This window comes from Macrotis lagotis, chromosome 7 (genome assembly GCF_037893015.1).
Source record: "Macrotis lagotis isolate mMagLag1 chromosome 7, bilby.v1.9.chrom.fasta, whole genome shotgun sequence".
In the NCBI taxonomy this organism is placed as follows: domain Eukaryota; kingdom Metazoa; phylum Chordata; class Mammalia; order Peramelemorphia; family Peramelidae; genus Macrotis; species Macrotis lagotis.
Genome location: NC_133664.1, coordinates 201,811,774 through 201,828,646, shown reverse-complemented (window position 1 = coordinate 201,828,646; position 16,873 = coordinate 201,811,774). Strand labels below are relative to the sequence as shown.

Sequence of the window (16,873 nt, the reverse complement as noted above, 5' to 3'; positions counted from 1 at the left end):
CAGAAACCAGTACAGCTGGATGAATACCCTGAAAAGGTCAAATCAGCAGAGACATAAAGCTAGGGAGTTATCCTCTAACTAGGGGAAGTCCACCCCTCCCTAAACCATCAACATCAGTAACTGGATTATCAGAAAAACATGTTCAACATCTAATTTTCAAGTACCATCAAAGATCAAAAGAGAATTTTACCACACACACACACACACACACACACGACGAAAAGCAACCACACAGACGATAGGTGTAAAAAGCAAAGTAGTACTTATATACCAGAAAATGAAAACACAACTTCCATGGAACTTCTGCTATCCCTTTAAATTTACTGGACCATCAAGTAATATCTGACATAAAAATTGATGTTCCCCAAACTTTCAGGTTTGTTTCAGGTACTTTTTTAAAAAATTAACATGAAGGTTCTCCTCCCAAGATATTACAGGCAACATTTCCTTATACTATTTCCAACTAAAATTAGGGAAATTTAAGTGGCCTTTAGATAGTCATTAAAGTCACTTCTAGCTCTATATTTATGATTTTATAATCCAAAATGGTTCTTCAAGGCCAGATCCCATTCTTTTGAGTTGTGTCCCACCAATCTACCCTCAGTGCCCAACATGATGAGTATATAATAAGCATATAATATTTACACTATTAATTTCCCATCATTTAACCACTTGGGCTCCATTCTCACTGATGAGTAAAATAACCCCCAATCCTTCCCCTTCTTGCTTTCTAGTCAAGTCCTACTCAACATTCCACTCTTGTCTCCTCCTTGTTATTAAGTTTCAAGAAGTCTTAATAAAATTAGAGAATATACCACTTTTGAGAAATAAAATTTTATAAACATTCAAAAGAACTAGTTGGGGAAGAACACAATATAACTTGTCTTAGAAGTCTATAGGAAGCAGGCCCTATTTGTTGTATTAATTTTGAAAAAGTCACTTCCAAGTTCCTCTGATCTCAGGGCCAACATTGTGGATGTGGGCTGTCGACAAGAGTCAGCAAGGGATCTGCTATATACACTTCATATGTCAAAAATAGAGAGGATAAATATTCTTTCTGCTTTTGAAACACTGACCACTTATAACAAAATCACAATGATAATGCAAAAAAGTATACAAGCTTTCTTTAGCCTTCCCTAGATCAGCCTTCTTCTATTGATGGCTCTCCTTACAACTCAACATGCTTTCTGTAAAAGCAAATAAGATGAGAGGAAGGAGTTACAGTAGGGAAGAAAGAGTGCTGAAAAAATTACTAAGAACCAGCTTCCTTCTACTTTTTGATGCGTTTCTTCCAACATTTATTGAATATCTATTATGTGGTACAAAAAGACCAGTTCCTAGATGGGGAATATTCAAGAAAAGGAGAGACCAAACAACTAAGTTCCTCACCCCTATCTATTTTAATGCTTTCCAGGAACAGCTGGAAAAGAAATAAGTATGCCACAAATCACTAGCAGTCTAAGAGATGTAAACTAAAACAGATCTGAAACTTTACTTCACACTAAGCAAACTGGCAAAGATGAAAAAATATGGGTACAGTCATTTTTGAAGGGACTAGAGGAAAACAGGTGCACTGATAACAGATCTGGGAAGTGCTCCAATAATTTTGGTTTTTGGTTTGGAATTATGCAAGAAATATATTTAAATCACAATGACCCATTAATTCTACTACTAGGCATATATCCCAAGGAATAGAGAGCAAGTTTCAATATACTCAAATGGATCTGTGCTCTCATCAATTTGTAATTTACAACAGTGCAGATCACAACCCATCTACACCTGCCTATACTATGCTACTTTTGACAGGTTCAATCAAAAATTCAATACAAGAAGTTCAAACTCAGTAAGATTTCCACACTTCTTCCTGACATTGTAAGAATACAAGAGGTTGGCCACCTGACATCCCTTGCTCTTGTCATGTGAATAATTCATCTTCTTTTTTTGTCACTTAATTTCTTGATGACAATATTTGCTTGTGTTCATCAGTATTTCTCATTGGTTATAAGGTACAGCCTTCTGACTCTCCAAGGCGAGACTCTCCAAGGCTCTCTGTGTGATATTCATCCTTAGCTCTTAAGAGGCACTAACATTCCATGTCTTGCTGCCATCACCTGCAAAGTATTAGTACTGAAAAGATGAGCCATGGCATGGAAAATCTGGGATGAGTAAAAGAGCTCTACGATTTACTAAAAGTAATCAAGCCTGTTGTTATTTTTCAATTCTAAAAACAGCTCAACGTATATCTGTATTATTTGTCCTATATATTAGACAAGTTCAATACAGAAATCTGGTCATCTTTCATCTATTTTGTCACATACACAGATAAGCTTTTGAATGACTACAGATGTCTTTGAGAATGTCCTGGGTCTTGATGCAACCGGAACATACATCTGCAAATAAGAGTATCTGAAGGTTCTTAACATCACTAAATCTGTGCTACATTTCCTCCATCTTTGGCAAGAGTTAGGTGTGGTGACAACTAACAGGAATCCAGGCTGAGACTAATGAATCACTTAAGTTTGGAAGTTCTGAGTTTCAGCTGGATAGCTACACTAAGTGTGGCATTAATGTGGTGAGCTCCCAAGAGCAGAGGGCCACCAGGTTGTCAACCAATGAAGGGGTGACAAAGCCCAGGTCAGGAAACAGAGACAATTAAAATGTCTATATAGATCATCATTGGCATCCTATCTGTGAGTGGCCATACACTCACTTTCAGCCCAGGCAAGAAAATCTCAAAAACAAAACAAAAACCTCAAAAAAGTAATAGCAATAAGAACTAAAAATCCTTTGGCAAACATACATTTTTGCTTTGGCGCATATTTATTAGAGTCACTGAAGACTTTCCCTTCTGGTAAATCTTCCAAGGATCTTGAATGATTCTGAGATACCTTGAGGTAAAATTGAGTTCTATTGGATCAAATGCTTTTTCTTTGTAATCATTACTAAGAATGGTGGTATATTCTCTACACCTTTCAGTTAATTGAGATGGTAAAGATGTGATCCATTGTTGAACAGTTTGCAAAAGTTTACTTGTTCCCTACTAATCCCCTCACTGATGTTCCTCATTTGTATAGAGATGACTCTCTTAGAATTTGAACAGATAGAAAAGTAGTAATTAATGTTCTCTTGGTCATCTTTTCTTCTTAATTCTAAGATTTTTTTTCCTACACCTTTGGTATCTTCTCCTCCTTTGGATACCTTGCATTTTGGTCAATGTCCTCCAAATCAGATTTCCTCCAGGATGGATCTTCTTTAGCTCTTTACTTAGTCCAATATGGCTGCATCATTATTCTCTTTATCATATTTGCTACATCCTCTATCAGTACCCAAACTGTGGACTGTGATGTTAGGGTTTCCAGTATGGTGGTTCCACTCACTATTCTTGAAGAAGAAAACTAATTCGCTAAAATGGCTTTTGCAAATAGTTTTACTTTTTTTCCTGTTTGTAGAACTTCCATTTTCCTTCTTGGATACGTCTGAAATGACTTTGCTTAGTTGGATCTCTTGCCAAGCTTTCAATTAAACTGATTTTGCCTTTCAATGCTTTATTTTATGAGGCAATAAGGGTAATAATCCTCCATCATCTTACTTTTTTTAAGATTTTACAATTGAGCTTATATTCTAATCCACCCTTGTTATTGGCAGCTAAGAAATAACTCTTTTTGGCAGGTTACATAGTTGCTGACAGAGGCCCTTACTCATTTTTTTTGGTTTCTTTGTGCCAATTCACTTAACACTGGTTAAACTTCTGGACAAAACTATTATAGTTGATACTGATATATGTTCTATTGTACATTTCCTAATTTTTAACTTTCAATTACATATTTAAATATTTCAGGGTTGGTTAATCACTATAATTACATTCCATTTTTGTATTATTATTCTTTCTTTTCTTTCTCTCTTTACAAATTCTGATCTTACTCTGATGAATCAATAGCTTACTTGGACACACACACACAGCTGACTCAGGGATAACTATAACACGTTTCTTCTTATTATATTAAAAAAAGAAAAACAAAAACATTGCATTCTTTATGGTATTACTTAGTGCTCACCATGTCCAGTACCTACTAATCTTTTTTAAAAAAAAATATATGGATGACATAACAGTATGAGGCTTCCAAGCAAGTAATACATCTTTGGCCTCTCTAATATCTTTCTCCTAAACCACATTTTCCTATGTATTTCTCTCTCTCCTTACTTTTCCCACTTTTGCACTTGTCACCAATATCATAGTGGTTAATTTTATTTGGAGGATATTATCAAGGTCTTTATAGATATTCTCTATCATCAGCAAAATAATTTCAGTGCATAAAGCTACAATTATCATGATGTTATTTCAGCAAATATCATTAGAACTGCACTACATGATGATCAAATGTCTCATGAAATGCTTTTTGTAGCTATAGGAGATATAAATAAACTTACTCCATCAACTTATTTTTTGTCTCTTCAAAAACTATTTCTTCTTTCTTCTTCTTTCATGTGTAGCAAGAATATCCACATGGATGTGATTTGGCATGTCTTACAATACATCACTGGACAAAGAGCTCACATTTAGAATATTAACAAACTGAAGTTTATCACTGATCTAAAGACCAAATGATTTGTATCACCTTTACATTTTTTCTAACACTCTACTAACAGAATCACTACAGGAACAGAAAAGGGTCACACATGACTTGAGAGTCACTTAACAATTTTGTCTCAAGGGTTGCCATAGCCAAAAATATTTCATCACCAGGTGGCCAGCCTACTAGTGATGTACTTCTCCATCACAAACCAGCTTGGTCCTTAGAAAAAAAGTCACAGTCTGTTACTAGTACCACATTCAAAATCTTTCCAGCTTGGGAGAAACTGCCAGAAACCTTGGGCTACCTCCACGAATAGACATCAGAGTAGGGTTTTGTGGAGGAAAGTTCTAGTATATACCAAAACATCCAAGCAGCACTCGTAGTAGTAGTAAAAAGAGGGAAACACCAATACATTCTACTGTGTGCCACAAAGAAGCTCAAAACAAATTTGTGACCTGAATATTAAATAAAGGTCCTAGGGATAGGGACTAGATTTGTGATGTCACTGGCACAGAGAATTTTCTAATGAAGAAACTTCTCTAGCTATGTGGGTCAGGAACTTCTTCACAATTTAAGTCTTCAAAAGGTGTCTAGAGCATTAAGAGGGTCAGTGACTTGCTCAGGATCACACAATCAAGTATGTGTCAAGGGCAGGACATAAACCCAGGTCTGTCTGGTTGCAAGGTCAGTTCTCTATCTACTATACCACACTATGCTCTCTAAAATAGAAGAGGTCCAATTCAGCTGTCAAGAGACAGCCAAGTAAGGGATTACAGTTCTTCTGACAGTTATTTGCTTATGTCCTTTGACACTAATAAATTTGGGAATGACTTCTGACATTATATATTTCTATGAGTTCCCTTTATGACCTGAACCAGATCCCTAATATAAACAACTGATACAAAAATCAACCACTTTCCTTCTTATCCTAGTTGTATCACTTTTTTTCTTACAAAAAGTTTTTCAATTTTATGCTATAAGATTTACCAAATTTTTCTTTTGTGATTGCCTCCAATCCTTGTTTGGCTATCACCACAAACAGAAGTAAATACTTCTATTCCATATTTTATAGTTGAGTATGTCATGACTTATAACCCTGTCCTAATATTACACAGATAGTCTTTGCTTCCTTTCCCATCCATTTCTACATAATGTCCATTTATTTTTGCTCATTCTTAATATATACCTGGCTTACCTCCTTTTCTGCATCATACACGTGTCTTTTGCATCGCTTCTCACATGCTGCAGGCGGCTTACATCTACCAGCTGTCTGTAACCGTGATTCTCTCGAGATCAAAGTATTCTTCTATTTGTAGCCATATAGTATCACCAGGATAAGATTGGTGTTAGTGAAAAGATGGGCTTTTGAGGCATGAAGTGGTTTGGGAGCATTGAAAGTATGCATAGTCAAATTCAATTCAGCCTAATCTCCACCTGGTGCCAATTCTGGATTCAGCTCACTAACCACCTGCAGTGTTGGCCCAGGATACATATATTGTTAGAATAATTCAACAGGTTGTCCATCCGATTGTATGTTATAGTCCAGGTAAAATGTTATTTAAAAGCTTCCTTGGTTGACTTCTGTGACATAGTACTGTCTTTCTCTATTTGTTTTAAAGTCTTTATCCATTTGGCATCTTAGTGATGAGGCCCCAAAGAGTTTTGGCATTCAATGCAATCAGCATAATGTCACTCACAGAAACATTTAGAAAACCTCCCCATCAAATTTCTCTTTTATTTAAGAGTCCAACAAAGGCCATCTTCCATGATGACCCTGGCAAAGGCTTTTGGTGAACATAGGACTTGTGTCTATTGAGTGTCAATATCAAACAAAACTTAAAAGTACAGAGCAGCATTTGACACAGAGTCTTATGGTCTTATGGGACATTACTGGTCCTTGTTCCAACACCTTTTCCATTTCTTTTAGCATCTTCCCTTTGTTAAGTATCTCGTACAATTGCTGAATATTTTTTAAATGGGATCAGCTTCCAGCCCAGATCGTTTGTATGAATTAGCCTAGCTCCGGCTCTTCTTACCCCTTTCACCAGTGCTCACACACTGCATCTAGTCCTGTGGTGACAGAGTTCAAATCCAGGCAGTCCACCAGCACTGTTATTTGCTGACCACCACCCCCCTCCAGCTTCACCTACAAATATTCTCAGGTAATTAACTTAACTGAGTCTCAAGACTGGAATTATTTCCCCAAATGAGGAAAAGGGAATATCAGAAATTTGACATAAAATAGCAGAAAGCTAGAAAAGATTTCCCATACCAGCACAGGTAGCATTTTTGTGGGGCTTTTTTTCCCCAGATGGCTTACTGCCAATCAAATTCTGATCCTTTCAAAAGAAAATGACAACCTCACAGATATGTTGTCCCAAAGTAAGATAGGGAAAAAAAGCAAACAAAAAAACAACAGGCAAAGAGAGTTTTCTAGTCCCACTCTCACAATCTAGAATTAGAGGGCAGCTGTGGAAACTTAAACTACATAACAGAACCCTGGCACCTACTTCCACAAATCCCTCAGTTCTCCAAAGGGCAAGAGCAGAATGAGAACTTTCTGGGCTACTACACTACTCAAGAAATCCCTGATCTGTTACTATACCACCAAGCACCCGGGCAAGAACAGGGGATGCAGAGTCTTCCATACTGCTTAAACTTCCAAAATAAAGAATGCCCAGGGCTTTCCTGTCACTGTCCTGATCCCAGGGAGCTTTCTACCTCAAGCTGGAGGAGGTCCAAAACATATTCAAGGTGAATAGGCACCATAGCATTATAACCTCACTAGAGACGGCTAACCACTCCTGACTTTGCTGTGTAAGTAAACTACAATGATGAAGTTCTAAAACTGAGGCCAATGTCTAGTTCTCTATAACCTTATTTTATGGTTGGTCCCAAAGAACAACAAATCATCACCTTTACAGACACCAATACAAAGCAGTTTTCTTGGTCCAAGACCAGTGTCACTGCCCTGCTATTTCTTAACTGTTTTGGGGCCATGTATTCCTCTGGCAATCTGGTAAAGCTTATGAACCCCTTCTTAAGATGTTTTCAAATATTATAAATATGTGTTTTTTTAAGTTTTACTAACTATAAAACACTCTTTGCAGAAATAAAGACAGACCTAAATAAGTGGGGAAACAATTGCTCATGAGTAGGTCAAAGCAACATCATAAAAATGACAACACCATCTAAGTTAATTTTCTGTACTGCACAAGACCTGTTGGAATATTTTACATTTCATATAATATTTTGTTAAAATAATAATGAAATTCATAAAGAACAAAAACTCATAATCTCAAGTAATAATGGGAAAAAATCAGGAAAGTTGGGGATGGAGTCATCAGTATCAGATTTCAAACTACTATAAAGCAGTAATCATTAAAAAGATTTTGTGCTGGTCAAAAACAAGAGGTCTATCAGTGAGGCAGATTAGATATACAAAATAAAGAAGCAAACAAACACAGCAGCACACTGTTTGATAAACCCAAAGATCCAGTTGTTGGGAGAAAAACTCACTATTTGACAAAAACTGCCGGGAAAACTGGACAGAAGCTTGGCAGAAATTAGGTTTAGACCAACACTGCACACCATACACCAAGATATGCTCCTTACAGAAACCTGACCTAGGTATAAAAAGTCACATCATGAAAAAATTAGAGGAGCAAGGAAGAAATTACCTTTCAGAACTATGAATAGGATAAGAATTCATAACTAAAACAAGAATTAAAGAGGATCACACAAGATAAAATGATTTTTGATTAATTTTGATTAAGCAAAATTTAAAAATTTTTACATAAACATATATAACGTGGAAAAGAAACAAGTAACTGGGGGAAAAAATCTTTGTAGCAAGTTTCTCTGATAAAGGTCATATCCAAGATACATAAAAAAACTGATTCAAGTTTATTGGACTAAGAGCCATTTCCCAATAAATAAATGGTCAAAGGATATGAACAGGAAATTTTCAAAAAAAAGAAATCCAAGTTCTCAAAAAGTATATGAAAAATGCTCTACATCACTAAGAATTTAATGTAATTTGATGTAATGTAAAATCAAAATAATTTTGAGGTTCCATTTCATACCTAACAGACTGGTAAAGACAACAAGAGTAAAATGACAAATATTAGAGGGGTTATGGGGAAAAAAAGTAAACTGCTTTTACTTTTTATCCTGTTCATTGAGTTGTGAATTGATTCAACTATTCTGGAAAGCAATTTGGAACTATGCCCAGAAAGTTACCAAACTGTGCATGCCCTTTGACCAAACTATACCACTACAAGGTCTAAATCCCAACAAAACGAATTGTTTTTTTAAAAGCAGCTCTTGGGATATTCACAAATGGAAAACTAACAGGATATCCTTCAAATAAGGAATTACTAAACAAACTATGGTATATGAATGAATGGAATATTACTGTGCCATAAGAAATGATGCAATTAACAATTTCAGAGGAAAGTAGGAAGATCTCTGTGAACTAATGCTGAGTGAGGTAAGCAGAAATAGAATAATTTATAACAAAATAAACATCACAAAGAAAAACAACTTTGAAAGGTTCATCCCAATGCAATGATAAATGATTAGTTCAAAAGAATACTGATGAAACAAGCCACACACTAACAGAGAAGTGATGAACTTAAAATGCAGAGTAAGACATACCTTTTCAGACATGGAAAATGCAGCAATTTGTTTTGCTGTACTATGTAGGCTATGTATTGAAAACTTTGAAAAATTTATAATCAATGGAGGGGTAAGTGGTAGAGAGACATTGATTTTTTAAATTCTTGTTAATTTAAAAGATAAAAGTAATGATAAATTCTATTTTTAAATTATTTTTAAAAATACAGTTATCAAAGTAGTTTTTAAAAACACAGTTTATGGTCCACAGGTTAAGAACCCTTGATTTAGATGGAAGTCAGAGGCCCATCTTCCTATAAAATGAAGCCAGTGGACCTAAGGACAGAGTTGTTGTAACTGCATTATATCCTGACTGGGGAGGAATGAGAAGAGAGAGGGGAAATGAAACTAACTGCTTCACTGAAGGGGGTTACAGACTCCTTCATTTAAAGCCTCACCTGCAACTTCAGATATGAATTCTTGAGACCAGTCAGCCTCATTATAATCCTGAGCTATGTCCACTGCTTCTCCAGCTGCAAGGAACTCTTGGGCCCAGTTCTCAGATAGTGCCAGGTCAGCCACACCCGGAGCTAAGAGAAAGAGATGAATAAAAAAAAAAAACCCCAAAAAGATGAAGGAAAAAAAATCAAAAAAGGAAAACAAAGCTCAGCAACCCAAGTTGAGTTCAACTGATTATACCATATCTCTGTCTCTTCTGTACCTCAAGTCCTCTGTCTAACCAGGGTTTCTCCCAAAAATGGCACAAAAATTGGCCATCTCTCCTCTCATCAGGTCCTGGACCCACCTCTCTGGGGAGCCTGGCGGAAACTAGACTGTTCAATTTCTTGCATTTCTGCCAACAGGTCATCCATCTTGAAGGTCTGGGGAGCCCGGGACACAAGTGGGGCATTCTGGTCCTGAAGGAATTCAGCCACCAACTGTCAGGGAAGACACCATTAAGAAGCAATGGGAAACTCTTGGGCTCAAAGTGAGAAGGAGTCATAAAATTTGGGGAGACAGGCCTGCAAACTAGAACTACAAAGGAGAGAAAAGAAACAAGGAAATATAGAAACTCCAAAGTCAGAAGGATACAAAAGGGTAAGAGAAGGAGGCGAGTCATTTTAGACTGGTGAAAAAGTGTAATGAGATAGAAAGAGGTGAAAAGGTATCGTGGAATCAGATTTGGGGCTACGAAGGACCTTAGAGGTCACCTACTCCTACTCCCTCTACTTGGCAGTTGAGGAGGTAGAGGCTGAGACCCAAGGTCACACAGGTAGGAAGCGGCTGAGGCAGAACTTGAACTCGGGCCCTGTAATTCCGGCTGGGGCAAGGAGGCTCGGATGTTTACCTCATTTTCAGAGGCCGCTCCCAAGGGCTTGGAGACCTGGCAGAGAGGAAGGGAAGGCAGTTACGGGGGGCCCACAACTGCCCCCCATGCGCACGGCCCGGGGCTCCCCGCTCCCAGGGCGCTCACCGCTTCGGGTGCCGGGGTTCCCGGGGGCCAGGGCGGCTGCAGCCCCTCCTGCTGCAAGGCTTTGTCCTGGGTGAAGTGCCCGGCCAGCTTCATGAGCGGGTTGGCCCCGCCGCACTCCGCCTCCACCAGCTCCCGCATGGCCATGGTCACGGCGGGCCTTCCACTGGGGCCTCCCGGCGGCGCCCCCTACCCCACCTTCGGCCCTGCGGCGGCGGGAGAAAAGGGGCCTCTCGGTATCCCGGCGGGCGGCCGCGGCACCCCCCGGGCACCCGCGCAGGACCCCCCCCCCGGCCCGGGGCGCGGCAGGGCTGCCCCCGGGACGCCAAGGCCGGGACGTGTCCGCGGCGGAGCCGGGGAGCCCCCCCCCGCCTCTCCCCCCGCTGCAGCCCCGCCCCCGGGGTCCCGCGAGGGCACGGAAGGGCGCGAGGAGGCTCCCGCGGGGCCCCGCGCTCACCGCCACGCGCCGGCCGCCGGACCTGCTCCGGGCGCGGGGGCGCGGCTGCGGGGCGGAGGAGCGGGAGCCCGAGCAGGGGCCGCCCCCGGCGGACGCGCGCTTAGAGGGCCGAGAGCGGAGGGGGCGGGGCGGGGGCGGGGCCCCGGGGGCGCGCGCTTAAAGGGGCCGCGGCGCGGCCGCCCCGAGGGCCGGGCTCATCCAGGGGGTGGCCCTTTAACGGGGAGGCGCCCCGCCCCGCCCTCCGAGCCCAGGCCTTCCGGGAGCGGCTCAGCGTCAGTTACCGCTTCTCGGCCTCCGCCCCCTCCCTCCCGGCTGCCGCGTCCTTCCGTGCCAGCCCCTCGGGCCTTGAGCTCCCCCTGGCGTGGCGGCGGGCGCGCTGCAGGGGCTGGCTGGGCCGCCCCGCGGCTCCTCCCTCGCGGCCCGAAGCTGGCTTCTTAGCCCGCCGTCCTCCAGCTGTTTTTATTTTCGTTGCTGACTGTATTTCCAAGCCTTCGGCGTCCGTTGTCCTGGGGTGTATCTCTTTTCATGCATTGAAAAAGCATTCTGAGCGGCGGCCGGGTGGCGCAGTGGACAGAGCACCGGCCCTGGAGGCAGGAGGACTCGAGTTCAAATCCGACCTCAGACACTAATTACCTAGTTGCGTGACCTTGGGCAGGTCACTTATCCCCATTTGCCTTGCTAAAACCAATAAATAAATAAACAAACAAATAAATAAATAGGACAAATTCAATGGTCTTCCATGGTCAAGGTCAACCACACCTAAAAAAGTTGGAAGTATCCTCCGCAACGTCTGATTGTCATCGCATCTCTGCTCAGAGACCTACCTCCTCATCCTGTTCATCTCTAATTGTTAGAAGTTGCTCCTACTTCTCATCTATCCATCACATTTCCTAATGTGCTATTATGCTGCACAAACTCCACCACCGTCCCCACTGAAGCTGTTCTTCTCTGTGCTAAACTTCCCCAATTCCTGTATAAAAGCATAAGTATTAGTCTGAATATCTATTCTAGAGAATTCTAGAGAACAGCAAGAAGCTATAAGGTTTTCTTAAATGAGCAATATAAAGACATAGAAGAAAACTAATACATTGGGAAAGATAAGAAATCTCTTCAAGAAAATTACAGACATCAAGGGAAAGTTTCATACAAAAAATGGACATAATAAAAGAAAAATGGTAGGGATTTGATAGAAGCAGAAGAGATTAAGACAAAGTGCCAAGAATCCACAAAAGAACCCCACAAGAAAGATCTTAACATCACCCATAACCAAGATGGCGTGGTTACTGATCCAGAGCCAGATATCCCAGGGTATGAAGTCAAGCAGACCCTGGGAAGCATTGCTAATAGTAAGACTAATGGAGGTGATGAAATTCCAGTTGAGCTATTTAAAACATTGAATGATGATACTGCTAAAGAGCTTCATTCAATATGCAAGCAAATTTGAAAAACACAGCACTGTTTGGATTGGAACCACTGGATTGGAAAAGATAAGTTTACATCCCAGTCCTAAAAAAAAGGGCCAATGCCAAGGATTGTTCAAATAACTGAACAACTGCACTCATTTCCCAAGCCAGCAAGATGATGCTTAAGATTCTGCAAGCTAGACTTTATCAATATGGGAACCAAGAACAGCAGGATAGTTTTCAGAGAGGCAGAGGAACTAGAGACCGAACTGCCAACATTCTCCAGATTACAGAGAAAGCAAGGGAATTCTAGATCTGCTTCACTGACTACTCTAAAGCCTAACAAAAGAGATGGGAGTACTAGATTATTTTACATGTCACCTGAGGAATCCCAGTTCAGAAACATCAATTAGACCTGAACAATTTGATAGGTTTAAAATTGCAAAAGGAGTATGACAGTGATATATTATCACCTTATTTAACTTACATGCAATACATCATGTGAAATACAATGCTGGATGAAACAAAATTGGAATTAAGGTTGCTGGGAGAACTATCAACAATCTGATAGGCTGACAATACCATTGTGATGACAAAAAATGAAGAGGAATTGAGAAACCTCTCAACAAGGTTGAAAGAGGAATGTAAAAGGCAGCTTGAAACTCAACATCTAACAAATAAGATCTTGACAACTGGTCCCATCATTTCCTGGGAACGAGAGGGAGAAGAAGAGAAATAGCGTCAGACTTTACATACTTAGGTTCAAAGAATACCGCAGATGGTAACTGCAATCATGAAATTAAAATGAGACAGGTTAAATGGAAAAAGGAAAGCTATGATAAATCTGGACAATATGCTAAAAAGTAGAGACATCACCTTGCCAGCAAAGGTACATACAATCATAGACGTATAGACAAAGACCATATACACAAAGGTCTATATAGTTTTTTCCAGTAGTAATGTATGGCTGTGAGAGTTGAAGTGTTAGAAAAGCTGAGTGCCACAGAATACTTTTGAATTGCTGTACTGGAAAAGACTTTTGAGAGTAGCTTGGAGGGCAAGGAAATCAAATCAGTCAACACTTAAAGAAATTAGTTCAGATTGTTCACTTAAAGGTCAAATACTGAAGCTGAGGCTTAAGTACTGTGGCCATATAATGAGAAGACAGGACCCACTGGAAAATATTGATGTTGGTAAAAGATTGAAAGCAAAAGGAAAGGGGAAATGGCACAGGATGAGATTGATAGATAGGATCATGAAAACAAAAATGAAGATGAACTTGGACAGATTTCAAGAGACAGTGGAGGATAGAAAGACCTGACATGCTATGATCCATGGGATCACAAAGAGTCAGACACAACTAAATAGACTAAACTAAACAACAGATATGACCTTTGATGATTTACCTAACCTCCATCTTCCTCATCTATAAAATGGAGATTGTTGTTGTTCATCCTACATTCTTGAAGAGGACTAATGACAACATGTAGCACTTAACTTCCCAGAGTTATAGTGAGAATAAAGTAAAATACTATTTGTAAACTATTAAATATATAAATATTTCTGAACTAAAAGGTTTTGCAAAACTTTTAGTACTTCTACTTTATATATATGTACATATATATAATGCTAGCTTTTATTATTATCCAGCAATAACATTGCATATATTTCTCAAAGAGATCAAAGAAAGAAGAAAAGGACCCTTAAATGTATTCATATTTTTATAGTAATTCTTTTTTTTTTTAGGTTTTTGCAAGGCAAATGGGGTTAAGTGGCTTGCCCAAGGCCACACAGCTAGGTAATTATTAAATGTCTGAGACCAGATTTGAACCTAGGTACTCCTGACACCAGGGCCGGTGCTTTATCCACTGCACCACCTAGCCGTCCCTATAGTAATTCTTTATGACAAAGAACCAAAAAACAAGAACATCCATCAATTGAAAGTGACTGAGCAAATAAATTATGATGACATTCATGTATACCTATATATACATATATATATATATATACATAATTGAATATTATTGTTCCATAAGAAGTAGTGAAAGGAATAGTTTCAGATGTTTCTGGGATGATTTATATGAATTTCTACCAAATGCGGTGAACAGAATCTGGAGAACAATTTTTTTTTTCAGATTTAGAGTCATAGAGACCAATGTGTGAATATGGACATATCACTTAACCTGTCTCAGCATTAGTTTCTTTCTTTTCTTTTTTGTTTTATTATCTCTATTTTTATTGAGGATTTTTCCCAGTTACATGTAAAAACAATTTTTTTTTAGATTTTTTCAAGGAAGTGGGTTTAAGTGGCTTGCCCAAGACCACATGGATAGGTAATTATTAAGTGTCTGAGGTCGGATTTGAACCCAGGTACTCCTGACTCCAAAGCCGGTGCTCTATTCACTGCGCCACCTAGCCGCCCCATAAAAACAATTTTTAACATTTTTTTTTAAATTTTGAGTTCCAAATTTTGAGAACAATTTTTATACAATAGCAACTTTATAAAGAAAACTAACTTAAGGACACTGATCAAAGCAATGGAGAGCCCCAATTCCAAAAAGGTAAGTGATTAGAAAGGATTTTTCACCTCTAGACAGAAAAATGATGAATTCAAGATAGATTTGTAAAGACAGAGGATAAGACCAAAACAGAGAATGCTATAACTTGAATATTTCAAAGCAATATTCCATTTTTTTTACATAAATTATGAGATAGAGAGAAATATCCCTGACTTCGGTATTAACCCTGACCAGCATCTCTGAATGGAATTTTGTATATTTATGAGAAATTAGCACCTTTTAAGTTGCATTTATAGATATCTGTATACATGTCTTTTATACAAGTCAGCTACTTGTGCGGAGTCATCCATTTTAGAGATTCTGTGCCCATTTTAGTCTTGTTTAGGTTTTGGACAGCCAGCTGGCAAGAGATGATGTCCAGAAATATCTCTACAAATCTGCCCTGATCCAAGCACAACCATTTGAGAGATGGATAGAAGACACTAGCCAGACTCCTAAAGGACTTGACATCCCTTCTAAGCTACAGCTATATGGATTTCTTTATTCATCCCATTATAATTGTACTCATTTTATTAATTTTGTGTGTATAAACGGTTATCTTTTCTTTAAGCTCCTTATCAATTCTGCTTGAATTGATATCGATTTAGGATCTGAGGCCCTTGGATTATAAGTTTGCTGGTCATGATTTCCATTGATGAAAGACTCATCATATGGTCTCTAGCAACCTTATTTTGTCAATAGTGGAAAACACTGACAGAAGTGATGGATGGTGGAGAAAATGGGTGACCCTACCATTTTAAATACTTGCAGATTGACTTTATTATCTCTACTATTTGAATATCCACAGACTTTCTTTATTAAACTGCCAGTCTATGACACACAGATATATTTTAGTGTTCAGAAATTAATTGAGTCATTGGGTAAAGGCTTTTCCAGGTTCTGTTGACCATTCATATAGCCACCAAGGTTGACAAGTGGACAACCTGAATACATCTTTCTCATGTGAAGTCTGCTGTGATTGACCTGATCCCAGCAAAGGACACAACCCCTGAACAAGCCCTGGACCCAGTTAAACTAAAAAGGACAACCAGTGGTCCTTAGCCATCTGTTTATTGGTCCTTCACAATGAGAATCTTATCCATCACCTGTAACCTGTCTATTGTGCCTTCGTGGTTTGTGTTTTAAGCCTTGTTTTGCCCCCTTGGAGTAGAGAGAATAGGAGAGTCTAACACTGATGTGTATCTGAACCAACATGACAGCCATACTTAAACTAAACCAATTGTCTTTGCATTGGGGGAAGGGATGCTCCTGTTGGTCATGGGAGCAGATGTATGGGACTCATGTGATTATTTTTGCAATCAGTAAGCCAACTTAGGTACAAATCAAATTGTATTGCCAAGGGCTAAAAAAATGACCCCTCCCACTCATTCACTTTAATTGGGAAAAGATCATTAATTTTTCACAATCCCAGGCCCCCCCCCCCAATTCTTCCTACCCCCTACCCCCTTGAGCTTATGATATATAGTCAGGTCACCAGTTCTGTGTTATGATCACAAAATGAGATACAAGGTCAGGAAATAGCCTGACAAATGGGATCTAATTATATCCTCGCCCTGAACAAAATGTGACCATTCAGAACAGAAAAGACCTACTGAGAATTTTTCTTAAGCCAGGAGAGCTGGGACACACAAGTGGATTTTTCAGGATACCCCCACAGAGATTTATTTCCTGTGTAACAAGAAAACTTATTACTGGCTCCCCTCAAATTGGGTGAGCAGGTGAGGGTTGGGGCGATGCTAGTTGGTCCCCAGCCCACATCTACCCGGCCTCCT

The 16,873-nt window shown here is 39.6% G+C and overlaps 1 protein-coding gene across 6 annotated transcripts in view; it reads right to left on the bottom strand.

Annotated features, from left to right (window-relative positions):
* PEX5 (peroxisomal biogenesis factor 5) overlaps nt 1-11,217 on the bottom strand; it is a 91,011-nt gene extending 79,794 nt beyond the window's left edge. For 4 of the 6 annotated variants that reach the window (XM_074194534.1, XM_074194535.1, XM_074194533.1 and 1 more), the window contains exons 1-5: nt 11,120-11,216; nt 10,666-10,868; nt 10,540-10,575; nt 9,997-10,129; nt 9,650-9,781 (exon numbers count right to left, since the gene is read on the bottom strand). In XM_074194534.1, coding sequence (XP_074050635.1) covers nt 9,650-9,781; nt 9,997-10,129; nt 10,540-10,575; nt 10,666-10,809 — 445 coding nt within the window. In that variant the 5' untranslated portion in view covers nt 10,810-10,868; nt 11,120-11,216. Of the gene's footprint in view, nt 1-9,649; nt 9,782-9,996; nt 10,130-10,539; nt 10,576-10,665; nt 10,869-11,119 lie in introns of all 6 variants that reach the window. The other 2 variants (XM_074194531.1, XM_074194532.1) reach the window with 1 other exon arrangement.
* Between the last annotated feature and the right edge of the window lie 5,656 nt (nt 11,218-16,873).